Below are 19184 nucleotides of genomic sequence, written 5' to 3'. Positions count from 1 at the left end.
CTCACGTAGACTTCCCCTGCTGGGATCTTCTTGTCACTCACGTGGTTCCCCTGAGCTGGCCTTAAAACGGCACCAGGTCAGCTCTCCTACAGATCTCGTGTCTGGTCCATAAATAACGTCTCCTTTGCCTCAACAAATTCTGAATGTCTAAGCTTATCCCAATGCATTAACCTCTCTCCTGCTGCATGGAGTGGCCTTAACTTTCTGAGGAGTCAAACATGCACTGGTCCTCCGGTCCCCGAACTGGAGGGATCTGTATTAAGCTGTTTGGGTAGGCCCTCCGTGCTTGGAAGAGAGGAGGTGACACCTCTTTTCTCTCCTCCATTGGAGGTGGTGTAAATAGAGACTGACTTCATAGCAACGGCTTTCTCCAAACATCTGTATATTTGTTCTCTCTAAACTTCTTTCTTCCCTCTCTACCTGATGTCGTGTCACTCCTCTAATCTAACTGAGGAATGTAGAGTCATGGTTCTCATCCACTCCCTTTGTGAGCCTTGCTTTTGAGTCTAGCCCTTCACATTGGTTTGTAGGGTCTGTTGTGGCCACTGTCAAACTTCAGTTTTCATAGCCCATAAGATGCCTCTTCTCACCTTTAGGTCATGCGCTTCCTGCACCCCAGATTGAGTGTGCTCTATCCCTTTCGTTTCTCTTTCTGTAGCATGTGTGACGTTATAACTGAATGATTGCTCGAGCATTTCTTTCCCCCTTTACCACAGTGTAAGTCCTAGGAGGACAGAAACTTGCTTACTGCCATGACTCACACACCTGCTATCGCAGCTTTGTCACTCAGTGCTGAGGTGCGGAGTCCATGGACTGATGGATGGATGAAAGAATGAGTAGGTGGATGACAAGAATTTCACATCACTTCCAGACCTCACTGAAAGATGCTTCCCCTTTCATCTAAATTCTGTTTGAAAGCTTCAGCTGAGCACACGCTCTCCAGTATTGATCGCCTTGGTTTAGAGCAGTTTGGGTCAATATTGTTAAAGTTTAAAGCGCGATAAAAGTCATGACTCCTGAAAATGAGCGTTCTTGTTTATCTTCATTGAAGTCAGTGCGCTTTGCCTCAGCCTTCTGAGATATGTACCCGTGGATGACCCATATGTTCATGGACCGGTAGCAATGGCACTAATACATTTCTATTGATATTGCAACTGATACACCAGGCACTGTGCTAGGTATTTTGTAAATACTGTTTTATCAATTCTCCTAGCAGTCCTTGGAGGAAAGTATCTCAGTTTCCATCTTCAAAGGAGGAAACCATCTGAGAGAGTTTATAAGTCAGTGGAGTCAAGGAGTTGGGTGTTGTTGAATCATTGCCACAGTTACAGTGCTAGTTTTGTTTCAAGTGGATAACTCGTTTGATGATTTTTTGTAATGATCAAATGAGAAGGAAACGATTTTTTTAAAGATATTAAAAAGTCAGTAGGTTAGAGTCTTTATCCATTTTTTCAAACCTAAAAATATATTTTAAAATTTCACATTCAACAAATATCTATCAAGCAGATAGTTCTGTTTGGGCAAAAGGAGCCTGTCTTTCACAGAAGACTTGTCTAACGTAGGAGATTATTCAAACAGTCAAGGTCATTTTTACACCAACTAATATCAGAGTACTCAGAGAGATGCCTTGTGTTATGAGGGCTTGTAATCATGGGTTTGACAAGGTTTAGGGCGATGAGAGAACATTCTCTGGGGAAAGAGATGGGTGAGCAGAAGTTGGCGTGATCCACAGGGAAGGGAAGGGCCACTCCAGGCAGAAGGAGCGGCATGGGCAAAGGTGATGCAGTGACAGAAGGGGGACGACAGGCCACTGCGGCTGCGGAAGAGTGAACAAGGGAGCCTGGAACGAGATGAGGATAAACAGGGGCAAATTGGCTTTGAGGACTGTATTAGGGCAAAAAAGTGTCTCCTGTATCCTAAAAGGAATGGAAAGATACTGAAAGATTTTGAGCAGGGTAGCAACTTGATTCTATTTGTGTACTGAAAATATGCTTCCTTGGAAATATTGTAGAGAGACAGACCAGAAGCAAGGTTGAGCAGAACGAAGGCCATTGAGCCATCCAGGTGAGAAGCCATGTGAGCACGGGCAGGTTGGTTGGTGGTTGAGATGGAGAGATGAGGGATCACACTCAGAAGGCGGAGGGAGACGGAGACTCTCAGATTTCTGGTTTACACGACAAGGTGGCTCATAGAGCCATTTAGTCAGATAAGGAATGTTGGAAGAGAAACCAGCATCTTAGCTTTTTTTTCCCCCTCTAGTGGTGGTTTGAAACATGCTAAGTGTGTGCTGCCTTTGAAAATCCAAACAGAAGATCTCAAGTAGGCGACTGGACTTCAAGGTCTTGAACGTAGAGGAGAAGTCTGGGTTACACGCATGGATTCATTGACTGGCTATGTACTGCATTCCGTTTTATGTACAAGACTTGGAGAATGCATAAAACAGACCAATTTAGTGCTCTCATAGGGCTTACATTCTGGTTGGAAGAGAATACAGTCAGTATGACTCCAGCAGTAACTTAAGTAAAACAAACCGCTGTAAGGGAGGTGGGAAGTGACACTGAGGGCAGCAGGGAGGTGACTTTGATAAGGACGCAGACGAAAGCTACCCTAGAGTCAAGAGGAAACTAGTGGAACTTGATTTCACAGAGGCCACGGGAAGGGGATAGTTCAAGGAGGAAGCATTGACCGACATTGCAGAAAGTTTCTGAGAATTCAAGTACAACGTGCATTAAAACTTTCCTGGACATCTTAGTGACAGCTAGCGCATTCATCACCTTGATAGGAGCTCTTTGGGTGGTGATAAGCGTCCAGAAACTAGATTTTGGGGGCACTGAAGTGTGAGTAAAATGATGAAGAAATGGAGACAGCCAGTAGAGGCATTCTTTGGGTAAGCATCACTGCTCGGGCAAGGAGGGAGAGAGAGAGAGTGATAGCCAGGAGGGCTGAGAGTTTTGGCTTTTGTATGTATTTTAGTTCTAAGGAGAGAAAATTGACTTCACTTAAAAGCCATTGGATATATATGGAATCTAAAAAAAAAAAGGTTCTGAAGAACCTAGGGGCAGGACAGGAATAAAGATGCAGATGTAGAGAATGGACTTGAGGACATGGGGAAGGGGAAGCAGAAGTGGAAGTTGGGAGGAAGTGAGGGAGTGGCATGGACATCTATACACTACCAAATGTAAAATAGATAGCTAGTGGGAAGTAGCCGTATAGCACAGGGAGATCAGCTCGGTGCTTTGTGACCACCTAGAGGGGTGGGATAGGGAGGGTGGGAGGGAGACGCAAGAGGGAGGGGATATGGGGATATGTGTATATGTATAGCTGATTCACTTTGTTATAAAGCAGAAACTAACACACCATTGTAAAGCAATTATACTCCAATAAATATGTTAAAAAAAAAAAGCCGTTGGGAAGGATCTAGTTTAGGAGAAGTTAACTACGTAAAATAAAGAAGAGAAAATCATTACAGTCATTAAAAGTTTACTTTTTCTCAGCCCCAGTCATATGGCTGCTGAGATGAACTACATGACTGAACCCCAGGAAACTCAAACAGACATTAAATAATGAGGAGGGGCTTCCCTGGTGGCGCAGTGGTTGAGAGTCCGCCTGCTGATGCAGGAGACGCGGGTTCGTGCACTGGTCCGGGAAGATCCCACATGCCGCGGAGCGGCTGGGCCCGTGAGCCATGGCCGCTGAGCCTGCGCGTCCGGAGCCTGTGCTCCGCAACGGGAGAGGCCACAACAGTGAGAGGCCCGCGTACCGCAAAAAAAAAAAAAAAAAAAAAAAAATGAGGAGATGAGGTGTGATCACGAGGCATGTGATACCGTGGCAGCCCAGCATGCAGTGGGGGAGGCCGACTCTGCCGGGATGTCGGAAAGGAGAGCTGCCCCCATCTCCTGCCCCCAGCTCATGCCAGGTGGGTGATGGCGGCTGTGGTGCACATCAGCAATTTTGCACGATCGCCTCTGCGCCAAAGTGGAGACGTGCAGAAAAATTAGCCTGAGAGAAGAGGCCATCTGGTAATTGAATCTAAATCTGCAGTAATTGATTCTGAGGACACAGGCCTGGGTGTGCATTGATCTTGGAGCCCACTGGCCAAGCCTTGGCTGACACCCAGGCAGGTGCTGCTGCAACTTTCAGGTGCTGTTTATAGAATTTGCTCCGACACAAAGGCATTGAAACAGCCTTGCAAACAGTCCTTCCGTGCCCCAGTGAGCACCAAGGGAGGCTGTTGAGGGGCAGGAGGAAGAGCCCTGGACTTGGAGGCTGGATTCTGGGTTCCACTGCTAGTTCTGCCCTTAGGCTGGAGTCTCCATCTTCTTGAGCCTCCCAGTTCCTATCTGTGAAATGGGTTTACAGAACTATGTGATTTCCTTTTAGCTAGTAGTCCCCACATGGATGTGTGGATTCTCAGACTTAGAATAGTGGCTCAGATGAAAAAGGACAATTTGTCTTCCTCAATGAGGACTCAGTCTACCTTAGGAGATAACCAGGCTAATGCTCTACCTATTACTTGGCCAGAGTCTTATTGAGCACCTGGTTTATTCAAAGCACTCACCTAGGTCACAGGAAAGACACTCCAATGACCATCCTATTGTCTGTGCTTTCAAGTAGCTTGTAGAATGATGGGGGAGGGGTGGGCATGTGGGTGAGGATAAGGTGATTCCGAGCTGAATAAAGTAGCAGGTGGAATACACACAACAAAGGTGTGAACATGGATAAAGCGCACTGTTAATAAAAATAATGACACCAATCACTGTCTTATCTAACTTTCACGATAACGCTTTAGAAGAAGAGGTTTTTATGGTTAGTTTACACATGAAGGACATTAGGCTCAAAAAGCATAAGTAATTTGCAAGTGGAAAAGTCAAAAACACTAATTTGAAAAGATGCACGCACCCTAATGTTCATAGCAACACTATTTACAATAGCCAAGATATGGCAACGACCCAAGTGTCCATGGACAGACGAATGGATGAAGAAAATGTGAGATACATATATATATAATGGAATATTACTCTGCCATAAAAAATGAAATTCTGCCATTTGCAGCAATGTCCATGAACCTAGAAAATATTATGCTAGTGAAATTAGAGGCAAATACTGTACTATATCACTTATATGTAGACTCTAAAAAAATAATACAAACAAATGTATACAGCAAAACAGAAACAGATTCACAGGTATAGAAAATAAACTGGTAGTTACCAGAGGGGAGAGGGAAGGGGAAGGGGCAAGATAGGGGTATGGGATTAACAAACTATTTTATATAAATAGATAAGTAACAAAACTATGCTGTATAAAGCAAAGGAATTATACCCATTATCTTGTAATAACCTATAATGGAGTATATACTATCTACTATACTTCAATCATTTTTTTAAGAAGACTAAATGGAAAAATGTAGAAACAAATTACAAATGAATGGAGAGTCTGAACTTGAATGCAGAGCTGATTTCAGAGCCTGGGCTACTTGTAACTACAATGAATGGGAAAATCTCCATGAAGGGGTGACATTTGCAAGGAGACACAGGTTTTTGAGATGAGGATGAGGCTATCAATTCATTAAAAAAAATATTAATTGTGTTCTTTGACGCCAGGCTCCTTGCTAGAAGCTAAGAATGCAGTGGTGAGTGATGTATTCTGCAGGCTCAGAGGAGGGTCATACAGAACTGCAACTGCACACGACAGGTGCTCTAAGTCAGCTGCTGCAGACTGCTCTGGGGTCAGAAGAGGGAGCAGTGATCTGCCTGGGCCATTGAGGGGATGTCTGAAGAAGGGACAAAACAAACAGGGTCTATGATGAATGAGAAGAAGAAAGCTTAGTGGGAAAAAGGTCATAGGAAAAAGAATATTCAAAGGATATTCATAGATTACTGACTTTGAGCAAGCACTATGCTTGGACCTCTGAAAATTATCAATAACATAATTTGTATTAGTTTTATTAGCTTTTATTTCTAATCAGAAATGAACTTGTATTTGACATGGTAGAAGTCACTATTAGCCAGTAACTCCCTCCCCCCCAAATAATTAAGAAAGTAATTAGAACATTGAAAAGTAGTGTTCATTTTAGCGAATGATAGACATTGCTTCCTGTGATGTAATTTGGTACTCATGACAATACCATAATTAGAGATTATAGCTGCATTTTACAGAAAGCAAAGTGATGAAAGGAACATCACGTCCTTGTAATAGGGAAAAATCGAGACACTAACCCAGACCTCTTAGCAGTGCCCCTCCCCCCAAGTCCCTGTGGTCTAGAAAGTTCTCTGACATTCCTCACGCCATCTTGCCGTATCTCTGTAATTGACCAAACACCCATTGATCACCTGTGATGGGTTATAAGTGCACGATTCAAAAGGTGAAACTATTGGGGGAAATCATGACATTTATTCACGGGAAAAGAATGATAACGGCCTTCTTCAAGAACAGCGACTGTCTCATGTCCCCAGATCCATCACAGACTCTGGAATTCTCAATATTTTTGATGAATGGGGTGTACGTGTGTTGAGGGGGTACAGTCAGAAATGGAGCATCTTCCGAATGCTGAGTGAACGTGTGGGATCCACATTCCCTCTAGGCTGCGACTGTCAGAGAAAGCTGCTGAAGGGGAGAGTGAAGTTGGCCAGGAGGATGGGGAGGGAGCAGATCCTAGCTCAATTCCTCAGGGTCCTACTCCCTGCAGTGTCAGCACCACGTGAGTGGGTGGTTGCCAAACACTCCAGCTGTTCTGAGACTGGTCCAGTTGTAGGCTGGAGCTAAGAAGTTCAGATCAAGGAGTATCTCAGTTGGGTCAGGGCATGGGGTAGACACCCTTGTGTCCTGCATTTGCTGTGTGGGAAGTTGAAGGTCAATTACTAGGTTCAGCCACTGCCAGGTCTGAGTCAGGGTGACCCATCAGAGTCCAGGACTCAAAGGCATGCAGACCAGCTCTGAGAGCCTGGGGGTATCTAGCGATGGAGACGGTTTGTTTTGGAGAGAGGAGAGCTGCCCTGGGGTAGTTTCCAGGTCCACGCACAGATGCACAGCAGAAGGACGAGATGCTGATGCAGGGAAGGGGGAAGTAGCGGCTGCAAGGCCACCCATGTCCTGGAGGATAGGCGCTCAGGTTCCTCTGGGCTGACACCGAGTTTAGAGGGAGAAGGAGTGAGATGAAAGCATGGGACTTCTGAGGGGCAAAAATAATAACCCCTCTAGCTGCAGGGACAGGTCTCAGCAGAGAGGCTGGGCTGCCCTGCACGTGGTTTGGAGAAACCATGTTCATTTTAACGAGGGGCGATGTTCAGCCCATGCATCTGGTAGGGGCAGTTATCAGGGTAGCCATTGCCCTCAGATGCCACTGGCCAGTTAGCCTGGTCCCTTCCCCAAACCCTCGCATTCCCTGTAGTCCATAAATAAAGGATTTGTGCCTGGCACAGCAGATGGCCTCCAGGACACTGCCCGTCACCGTGCCTGGCACGCATTCTGATTGGTGGGTACCTGTGCTAACCATTTGGGGTATGTGTCCTAACAGACAGGGGTGTAATAGAGGAAGGTGAGGCATTGGAGGAGAGTCCAGGTGAGAATGGCCTTGACTGGGGGGAGCTCCACTCATTCACGGCTTGGGGAGGGGACAGTGGTGGGTTCAGCTCTTGGAGAGAGTTGGGGCCTGGGGCGCAGCTCTCTCTCTGGACTGGTCAGTCTTGGCCATAGCCATGGGACTGATCTACTGGAGGGGACTTCCGTCTCCGTGGAAGAGAAAGACAGAGTGACCACCTGTTCTTACCTACTCTCAGCACTCCCTGATATTTTCCTAGCAAGTCACAACTGCCCCCTACATTCTGTGGTCTGCCATTAAGGCCAAGGTCACCTTGGGCTGGAGGAGGGCTCTGTGCTCCTTGGAACATGCCAGGCCCACGACTGGGCGGGGATGCTGCAGCTCTTACAAAGATTTGATTAGCTGCAATTGTGCTATACTTAGTTCTCCTTGGGAAGCACATGGCCGAGGCAGATGGCTCGGGAAAGTCTGAATCACATAAACAGGGCTCTTTGCCTCCCATTTGCTGGGTCTGATGACTTTTGAACAGAATGGGTTTCAGAATTAGAAGGTGGAGCCTTGGTTATACCCCTCTCAGAAAACCCCAGGCTGTATATTTCAGGCATACTTAGCACTGGCTGTGTGTAAGGGAACAGGATAGTTGTGGATTCTGGGTCATCTTGAGGACATAGCAGCAAACAGAGCCCTGAGCGGCAGGCTGCTTGAGCCCAGATTCAATTCACTTCCACAAATGTTTATTAAACATTGTTGCCAGATTCTCAGTGATCGGACCCCTTGGAGCCTTGGTCAGTCATGCATTTGATAAATATTTGCCTGACCTAGACTTCAGGAAAAGACCTGGCTCTGTGCTAAACCCTCACCTGGACTACAGCTTCCAAACTGGTCATTTAGGGCCAGTTCAACCATAGTAGGTAATGTAGATTTTATTCTAAATGCAGTGGGGGGAGGGCGGTGATGAAGTCTGCTTGATATTTTATATGAATAGACTAAAGAGTAGTCATAGTAGAAGGAGAAATAAAGTTTTCCGTATTCTCTATTGAGAGAAGATTATGAAGGGACCCAGAAGGGATTCATCAGAACCGCATTTTGAATGTAAACCCACAGGATTTATGGATTGGGTGAGAGGGTGAGGGAGAAAGAGCAATCAGAGATGACCAGGAAGTATTCTACTCTGTGTGGTTGAGAGATTGGGGGAGGGTGCTCGCTTCCGCAGCACATATGCTAAAATTGGAATGACATTAGCATGGCCCTTGTGCCAGGATGACACGCAAATTCGGGAAGCGTTCCATGTTTTTTATTCACTTTGTTATAAAGCAGAAACTATGTTATAAAGCAGAAACTAACACACCATTGTAAAGCAATTATACCCCAATAAGGATGTTTAAAAAAAAAATTTATAATACCTAAAAGCAACAGGAGACTGAACAACAAAATTAGCCAAAAAAGAAAGAGTGCTGTAAGAATGATAATGTAAAAAAAAAAAAGATATAAAAATGAGGACCATTTTTTCTTCCATTATTTACCAATAATAAAATAACAAGAAGTACTTGATTAAAAAAAAAAGAGAGAGAGATTGGGGGAGGGACACAACCGAAGGTTCTATATTGGGTATGTAAGTTTATGGTGTGGATTTGACATCAAAGGAGTAATGTCGAGTGGGCGAGGGATCAGGTCCACTCAGGACAAAGGTGCAGCTGGAGTCAGGCATTTGAGGGTTCTCAGCTTGTGAGTGGCGTATAAAGCCTTGGAAACAGCAAGACGTAGATGGAGGACTCCAACACAGAGGTAGGAAGAGCAGGAGGAGCCATCCCAGGGGGAGCAGGGAGGAGAGGGAAACCATGAACATAGCTACTTGCCATCAGCAGGCAGGTGGGGAGCGGGAAGGGGAAGCTGGGACGAAGTGAGAGAGTGGCATGGACATATATACACTACCAAACGTAAAATAGATGGCTAGTGGGAAGCAGCCACATAGCACAGGGAGATCAGCTTGGTGCTTTGTGACCACCTAGAGGGGTGGGATAGGGAGGGTGGGAGGGAGGGAGATGCAAGAGGGAAGAGATATGAGGATGTATGTATATGTATAGCTGATTCACTTTGTTATAGAGCAGAAACTAACACACCACTGTAAAGCAATTATACTCCAATAAAGATGTTAAAAAAATAAAATTAAGATATACAGTGTAAAAAAGAAAAACAAACAAAAACAAACAAAAAAATAAGGAATCTTCTTCTTGCCATCCTGGTGAGTCAAATCATTATTGCCATTTTCGTCTGTGAACGAACTAAGGCTGGGACAGTTAACATCTCACTGAAAGACTCCCAGCTATAAACAGGGAGATTCCTGAAACACTGTCTTTCCAGGCAGTGCCCACTGCCCTGTGCCAAGCCTGCTGTCTTCCCAGGATCAAGAAACAATTGAGGGGCTTCCCTGGTGGCGCAGTGGTTGAGAGTCTGCCTGCCGATGCAGGGGACACGGGTTCGTGCCCCGATCCGGGAAGATCCCACATGCCGCGAAGCGGCTGGGCCCGTGAGCCATGGCCGCTGAGCCTGCGCGTCCGGAGCCTGTGCTCCACAATGGGAGAGGCCACAACAGTGAGAAGCCCGCGTACCGCAAAAAAAAAAAAAAAAAAAAAAAAAAGAAACAATTGAGGATTCCCTTTCCACTTCCCTCGAGAGTTCTGCTAGCAGCTGCTAGAATTCCACCGTGGATAACGTTTCATCGTCACATCAGCTGCACGCTTCTCTCCGTCCAGCAGTATATTCACTGCCATTTCTCCGAGACCACCTGTTAAATGTTAGACTCTGTGCCCGGTACACTCCTAGGTCATCTCATTCAACCCTCCCAACCCTTGAACTCCCATCCCCAGGTCACAGGGGCGGAAACCCAGGTTCAGACCAGGTAAGTTCCTTGTTCACAGGTGCGCGGTGTACAAATGGCAGAGCCCTGAGGAAATCCATGTCTTTGAACTCCAATCCATTTCTTGTCGTTACAAAAGCGTGAGAGGCAAGGCCATGGACTGGACTCTATAATTAGAATACAAATGGAAATACCTGAGACTGCACAGGGGTTAGGACCGATCGGAAGGAAGCCCAGCAGGGGAAGTCTTGGGCGACTGGAGTGTGTTTGAGGCGGCCCTCTGGCCTTTTACTTTTGAAATTACATAGCAGTGCACATTATTGGCTAATAAAGTGTTATCAAGTGCTAGCCTGACTGGGCTCATTCTAATAGGTAGGTGAAAAGGGTTTATAATTAAGTAATTAAGGCCACTCAGTGTTGATGGGAGGATGCTCACGGCTAAATTACATCAGCAGCCCTTGTTCATTTTCAGGAATTTAAAAGGTATTTTTTTCTTTCCTGTGTTCTTCGGTTTAGTTGCCCTCCTTCTGCAAGCATGAATTTCTGCCAGGCCACGGTCTCTGCTTTGTAACTCGAGTTTTCTTGCAGAGTAAGATAGGAGTCAGACGTCCTGGGAACTGGAGCTTCCCCCCAACATAGGGAACCTTCCAAAAATCATCCCTTTGTATCCCTGCCTTCATTAATAACTAATTAATTGCTTGATTCAGTGCGTATTTGAGTGAGTATAATACACAAGGCCTGCTGTTCCGTCATGCTAGGACTTCAGTTCTTTTTCTGTGAAACAGAAGTAATGGAGTATCGTGAGTGCGGTGAGGAGAGAAAGAAGTTGGGAAGTATTGCGCTAAACACTGCAGGCTAGCCCTTCTTGTTGCTGTACCGTCACCAGTGACTGGTATTATGTCTAACATTTTCTACGGGGTCATTTAGTTAAATAATAAATGAGTAAACAAACTCAGAGATGAAAGAATGAAAAGAAGCACATGATTTGGAGTCACCATCTACTGTTGATACATTTGCTGCTGAGGATGTAACTTAACCCAATGATCCTGCGTTCCCTCATGAGGGAAATGAAGACTGTCATACCCAAGGTCAAGTGAGATGAGGAACATAAAGTGCCTGGAACTCAGACGAACCAGTCGCGGGCTAACTTTCGTAGAGCAATGTGAAATGAGCCACACGGTTTCGAGTCTGCTGTATCTTTACAGAGAAGTGACTTTTTCTTTCTTTTTTTTTTTTTTTTTTTTGCGGTACGCGGGCCTCTCACTGTTGTGGCCCCTCCCGTTGCGGAGCACAGGCTCCGGACGCGCACACTCAGCGGCCATGGCTCACGGGCCCAGCCGCCCTGCGGCATGTGGGATCTTCCCGGACCGGGGCACGAACCCGCGTCCCCTGCATCGGCAGGCGGACTCTCAACCACTGCGCCACCAGGGAAGCGCAGAAGTGACTTTTTGAAACCATAGAGTTATAAGTAACAACATCTGTGCCCAAACCCAGTTTGTTGTACAGAATTTGCTCCCTCCATTAAAACTGCTAAAGTAGCCTATATAAGATGTTTTAAATAATGCAGTGTATCTGGAAAGCTGAGAAATTCGTTCAGACAAGGAGAAGTCTGTGGAGGTGAACAATTAAGGGACTTCTCATCCCTACTCCATGGATAGATGTTCCAGACAGGAACACCCCGCAAGGAACCCTATGATTGTTTTTGTTTTGTTTTGTTTCGTTTTCGTTTACTTTGTTTTATTGAAGTAGAGTTGATTTACAATGTTGTGTTAATTTCTGCTGTACAGCAAAGTGATTCAGTTTATATGTGTGTGTGTGTGTATATATCTATATATACATACATACATACATTCTTTTTCGTATTCTTTTCCATTACGGTTTATCACAGGATATTGAATATAGTTCCCTGTGCCATACGGTAGGCCCTTGTTGTTTATCCATCTTGTTGTTTATCCATCTTGCTGGTTATCCATTCTATATACAGTAGTTTGCATCTGCCAGTCGCAAACCCCCACTCCATCCCTTCCCCACTCCCCCTCCCCCTTAGCAGCCACAGGTCTGTTCTCTGTGAAGGACCCTATGATTGTCGATGACTGAATCTGTTTTGTTTTGTTTTAACCTATGACTTGATGCATAGCAGGTGATTCATAAGAATTTAATGAATTAATATATTTTATAGCAAAACCCATAGAAACATATTAATCTGGAGATATGGTTAAGGCTTACACTCATCTCTGTGGGCACTGAAACAAAATATTTAATATTCCATGTACAGAGGGTCAAGTAGAAAGTAAGAAAAACATTTGCTTTCTTTCAAATGGCAAAATAAAAATGACAACTAAAATGCAGCCCTTTATTGATGTATCATCCGTCTGATACGCTTCAAGTACTGAAGGTGCCAGTATGTTCACAACTCTTTGGATATTCCACAAACGGGCTTGTGTCTCTAAATGCCCTGTTGGCAGCCAGCGTGCCTCCCCCGTCTCATATTGTCCAAGAAGCTCTGAGATTCCACAGTGGACCAGGGTCCTTTTCTGAATGCCAGGCTAGGAGAAAACTGGGTTGCTTGGTCCCTTCCTCTGGGCTTCTCGTGGCCGTGCCGCTGCTCCGTTGAAGGTGATTCTCTAGAGTTCCGAGAAGGCTCGTTCTCTCAATGGTGAACTTGCTTCCACAAGCATCCCTACGGACCTCGTGGGCACAAGCCTCGGAACCCCAATGCCATTACTCTACAAAGCACAGCCTTTGTGCCAGGATAGATGGGTCCACAGAGCTTTTCAGGTCACCATGTAACAAAATCAGCCTTCTGCTTACAAACCCCTTGCCGGTGGGCAACGTCCAGAGTCATCATTTCAGGCCCCAGCTTTCTTCAAAGTCCTTCTACTTCCAGGAACAAGCTTTCCATGCCTGATCCACACAGTATGTTAATACCTCCTACATCAGGAAAAGTCTGTCCCAGTGTAACAGACCTCCCCAACTTCCAAACTCCGGAAAAGGTCATCAAGATCTTGGTCTCTTTGCTCCCAGAATTTCCTCCTCTCTCGAAGCAGACCGTTCCACTTGTACTCCTGTGATAGGGTCTCCAGGAAAGGTAGCCGCCTTGATGGAATCACAGAAGGTCACGCCACAGCTCTCTGCCCTGGCAGTGAGTGTGCAGCGGCCTTACCAGTCCGACGAAGCTTATGTGATACTGAAGGTCATTCTGCCCATTCTCTGGGAAAACAGTGAACGTCTACTTCAGGTGGCTTTTTTCTTCTGCCTACTCTTTGAAACAGTTAGAAACAATAATAAACCTTGGCTTCAAGGTGACTTTCTGTCCTTACTGTTCCTAGAAATAGCCAGACAGTTATCTAGTGGAAAGAGTCATCATCCTCTTTATCTTACCAGGAACTCTGCTTGGGTTTTGAGAATTTCACAGTTAGACACACACCTCTTTAGTTCTCATCTCATCTGAGTCTGACGTTCATCACGTAAATAAGCTGGACATGACTCTTGCTTCACTTAAGCTCCTGTTTACTGTCCTGCCCGAGGCCACGTAGCCAGAAAGCAGTGGGGCAAGTCTAGGACACCTATTTTTGCTTTGCTGAAGGAGATCCTGTTCTAAACCATATAAACTCCAAGGTTCTGACCTTGAGTTGCTCATTATCTGACCTGGCTTTTTCAACTTCCATGAACTCTAATGTTTTTTTCTACTGCCCTCCTCTTCCTTCTATCCCCTTCTCTTGCCCCTCCCACCTTCTTTCCATCAGACTTGTTTTCCCTCAAAGTTCTAACTCTCCTTTCAGATACTCATCCATGGTATCAACCCTGACGCATACAAAAGAAGACAGATATGTAGGAAGACTAATCTACACCTTCTCATTGGACCACTGGTCTGGTCTCCAAACAATAAGTAAAAACAGTCTAAAGATAATCTCGAGGCTTATCCATGTTGCTGCAAATGGCATCATTTCATTCTTTTTTAATGGCTGAGTAATATTTCATTTTATTTATATATATATATATATATATATACACACACACACACACACACACACACACACACACACACACCCCACATCTTCTTTATCCATTCCTCTGTCAGTGGACATTTAGGTTGTTTCTGTGACTTGGCTATTGTAAATAGTGAAGTAAGTCAGACAGGGAAACACAAATATATAATATCACTCATATGTGGAATCTAATTAAAAATGATATAAATGAACTTATTTACAAAACAGAAGCAGACTCACAGATTTCAAAAACCTATGGTTTTACCAAAGGGGAAACAAAGCGGGGGATAAATTAGGAGCTTGGGATTAATTTACACACACTACTATATAGAGAGTGGATAGCCAGTGGGAACCTGCAGTACAGCACAAGGAACTCAAGGTTCTGTAATAACCTATATGGGAAAAGAATCTGAAAAAGAAGGAATGTATGTATATATATGACTGAATCACTTTGCTATACACCTGAAGCTAACACAACACTGTCAATCAACCATACTCCAATAACATTAATAAAAAAAAGTGTCAGAATGTTTGAAATAACACTTGGGATATACCAAGACATGTTCTTTTTACCAATGTAACATTACAAAAGGATAAAAAAAAAAACAGATGAGTTTGTGATTTCAACAACAGCAACAACAAAACAGTCTAAAGAGAAAAGTGGCTTTTTACCCCACTGCTAGGAAGCGGCAGCCTCCCAAGGTATGAGCAAGGTCTTTCAGAGTAGAAAGAGCAGGCACTGCCCTCACCTCTAGGTGTCCAGAACCTGGTGCATAAGAGGGTGAGGAGAACAAGGTGTGAATGAGCGCCCTCTGTATCCTGGGCCTAATGAGGCCCCTTGGGATGCCGCGATCTTCTGTAAATACTGCCGAGTCCTGTGATCTAGTTCGTCAATCTGCTCAAAACCAGAGGAGCTCAGTCTCTTATAGATATGTAGCCGGTGGAAATGTATTCAACAGAGAGTGCTACGACCTTTCTCGAAACACAATGAAAAAGTCATCCTACTGCATTTTGCATGCCTAGGACATGCTTGCTCTTCAGATCTTGATTTATTTTATCCTCTTCTGTCTACGCTGATCCCAGAAGGTCAGTGTGTGGAGATGCCCGTTTTTCACGTGGAAAGGCTGCTGTTACGAGGAGTGATGTCACTTGCCCAAGAAGGCAAGTGATTGAACTGTTTTTCTGGCTGTCCCTCCAGGTCCTAGACGGCTCAGTGTTGCTCTGACCTTCAGAGTATTTACCCCATCCATCCTCTGCCACGTTGTCGGTCTGGCTTATAGATCAACCAGGCCTTGACAGTGATAGAAAAAGGGCTGGTGCAGCAAATAAAAACAGAAGGGCATTTGCGCACAAGGATCCCTTCTGTTGAAAAGCCACATCAGTTTGAATCCAACAGGTCTCAATAGGGCTGTGTCAGGCCAGAAATTTTATTTCCTTCACAATGAAGTGCAAATTGGAGCGTGAACGTCTGCACGGCCTTGGAAAGACCTGGGATTTTGCATTTCTTTTTCCCTACTCTGAAGCTACAATGCAGGTGTTAAGCATCACTGTGCATGGGGAGGTGACAGTAACCCTTTGTCCCTGTTTCCAAGGGACTGTTCCAGCCAGCTGGGGACACTGCACAAGGCACTCAAGCCGTTTTCCTTTGCTGGTTGGGCTTTTTAAAAAAATTTCTTGCTTCCCTTTGCAATCACACTATTTCCGTTTTTCAGTAGAGCTTCATAGCATACCTGTCTTTTGCTAGGAAATGGGTGCATTTTATTCATTCACCCAAGACGTCTTTTCTCAGTTGTTAAGTAGGCGGATGTGAGGATGAATCCACACAACGCCTCCTCATATAGCGACTGTTGTGACACCTCCCTCCCCTTCTTTGAGGCTTGGTCTCTTCATCTGTGGTGAAAACTTACCCTAGCAATTTTCTGTGAGGATTAAGGAAAGAAACACATTTGCAAAGCACTTTGGAAGCTGTGAAATACCACTAGGCCATTATTATGAATGAGTTATCTTTGCTTTGTATTATATAAATAGTACCATTATTTATTTTAGAAGATTTCTATATTTTTCCAACTCTGCAGTTTGTGTGTTAAGTGATTTGGAAGAATTCACCCATTTTCTCTTCATAGTAACCCTGGTCAGTGGATGCAGGAAGATCTCTTAACCTCCTTGAGTAGGTTTATCTTCTTGAAATTCAACTTCACTTTGAGACAATGTTTAGGGATTAAGGTACATTTAGAATGCACTGGAAGACATGGGATTGAGCAAGTTCCTTAAAAAACTGGATATCTCATGTAATTAGAATTAGCACATTTATCTAAAACTCAAGACAGAGCATCCTTCATATCCTACGTGCTGTGCGAACAACACTTTCAGGAGGGAGAGATTCTGTGGACGCTAGGATATCCTTGTAGAAGACCCATTTCTGTTTTTCTCTCTCTGCTTTTCTCCATTATTTCCAGGAGAGGGGGATTATGGAAGGCTTTATGAAGGAGGGGTTATGTGAGCAGGTAAAGAATTCAGCAGGTACTAATTTCCAGCCAAGGAACACTGCCCACTGCACGACAGGTGATTTAGCCAAGATCCTATGACTTATAAAGGACTGAAGAAGGTTCTTGCTGAGATGCCGTCCCGATTCAGTGACCTTAGATCTTGTGTGATGGAATCACATTCATCTGTGGCTTTTGGTCTTTGGGAATTGGAATGCAGTTTGGGGCCATTGTTTTCCTTGAGCTGGCCTGACCCCCAAGGAGGCCGCAGATCCAGGGCAGGATGGGAGTCATGAGCTGCTACCGGTTCTTGTTTTGCAGACAGCGGCAGCCTGCACTCAGCCTGTGTCCACGAGAGCACTGTGCACAGCCGAGTCTTTCAGATCTTATACAGGAACGAAGAGGTGCCCATCAACGATGCCGTGATCTTCCGAGCTCATTTGCTCTTAGATGGTGAAAGGGTAAGTCCCGGAATCTTCCACCAGCCACGAATGGCTTTTCCCTCCTGTGCCTTTTGTATCCAGTGCTAGGGGAATGGGACGTGAAGGAGACGTTGTACATTTGCTCTGAAATCTGACAGATTGGGACTGGGGATTTCAGAGCATTCCTGCACCTCCCGATCTAGTCCTTTTTGTACTCATGCTTTCGTTTGTATACTTGCTTGTTTCATGTTCCAAGCGGGTCCCATTGACTGACTTGCTGACTGTCTTACTCATTCCTCCTTCGCCCATTTGCTCGTCTTTCTGGGCCTCCGTCAACAGGTCAGTCGGCAGGCGTTTGCTGAGCATCTGCTTTGTGCAGCGCTTGGGGCGGGCCCTCGGATGATGGGCAAAGCTGAAGAAGGCAGCAGGGCCGATCCCTCAGACGCTGGGTGCTCCATCAGAGAAACAGATATACAGACAGGCCCTGGTAGCTGAAATGCACTGTGCCGGCTGCATGTGCAGAAGAACAGGGGGCACCAAGGTTGGAGATGAGCTCTGTGGGAGGACATCAACGGCTTAACAAAGGAGCTGGCTTTGAGATGCTGGGACTGAGAGTCCATAAGACTAAGAAAGAAGAAGGGCATCCCGTACAGGGGGAAACAGCATGAGTCAAGGCCCAGAGGCCTTGGAGCAAGTTGATTGAACATTTCCTATTTATGAGATTAACATCTGATAATAACCTGATATTAACATCAAATGTTTCAAAATTTATGGTTACTGGGGGGAAAGGGAGGGACAGATTGGCATGTTGGGATTGACATATACACACTACTATAAATTAGTTGGATAACTAATAAGGACCTACTGTATAGCACAGGGAACTCTAGTCAATACTCTGTAATGACCTATATGGGAAAAGAATCTAAAAAAGAGTGGCTAAATGTATATGTATAACTGATTCACTTTGCTGTACACCTGAAACTAACACAACATTGTAAATCAACTATCCTCCAAAAGTATTCAAAAAATAAAAAAATCACTTGTACCTTTAAAAAAAATCAGATGTTTCAAAAGAATATCTGAAGTCTAAACCGTTTTTCTCACTCCCCCAGCCCCACCTCGAATACCCGTTACCGCATGCCAGCTGGTCATTCCCTGCTAGAGCATCTTTAAAGATGTGGAAGTATACTCCTACTTTAGGAGAGCCTAGTCAGACACATGTCCCCTACAGGCATCCCCTACAGGCGTTATAGCACGCATAACGACTTCTCCTGGCCATCTAATACTCCTCTCATGTCCTATGGCTTTTTGTTTTTTTTAAAGTTTTGTATTCAGTTGACTTTTAAAAAAAATATATTTATTGGCTGAGCCAGGTCTTAGCTGCAGCATCCGGGATCTTTGTTGCCACGCACGGGATCTTTAGTTGCGGCATGCAGGATCTTTTAGTTGCGGCATGCGAGATCTAGTTCCCTGACCAGGGATCGAACCCAGGCCCCCTGCATTGGGAGCATGGAGTCTTAACCACTGGACCACCAGGGAAGTCCCTCCCATGGCTTTTTGTCCACATCTTTTATGCTTGAGGTAGTGACGAGTTCCCCTGTTTGGCTACATGTGAAAAGCTGTCACTGATTCTTCATTTATGAATCCATCCATTCATCAAAGATCTGTTGAGCACCTGCTGTGGGCTAGAGATGAAAATCATGAACAAGAAGATACCCCCGGTGTCCGAGAGCTTACGTTTTAACGTGAGATCAGTACATCACCATGCAATCAAATAAATACATCCTGTATATTCTATCGCTGAGCCTTCCCACTGCTTCTCGCTCAGCTCACTCCTCCATTAGATACACTCACAAAGGTAAGAAGAGCAGGAATTTTCACCCCTGTTGGAGGTCC

General features: G+C 45.0%; 1 protein-coding gene and 1 pseudogene across 1 annotated transcript in view; both read left to right on the top strand.

Moving 5' to 3' along the window:
- Nucleotides 1-19184, top strand: part of LOC125961869 (protein FAM135B-like) — a 229799-nt gene that overhangs the window by 155329 nt on the left and 55286 nt on the right. The window contains exon 4 of the mRNA XM_049700892.1: nucleotides 17188-17327. Coding sequence (XP_049556849.1) covers nucleotides 17188-17327 — 140 coding nt within the window. The remainder of the gene's footprint in view (nucleotides 1-17187; nucleotides 17328-19184) is intronic.
- LOC117199701 (uncharacterized) lies at nucleotides 8735-8832 on the top strand (annotated as a pseudogene).

The sequence above is a fragment of the Orcinus orca genome, chromosome 17 (assembly GCF_937001465.1).
Source record: "Orcinus orca chromosome 17, mOrcOrc1.1, whole genome shotgun sequence".
Lineage (NCBI taxonomy): Eukaryota > Metazoa > Chordata > Mammalia > Artiodactyla > Delphinidae > Orcinus > Orcinus orca.
This window is presented reverse-complemented; position numbering and strand designations above follow the sequence as displayed.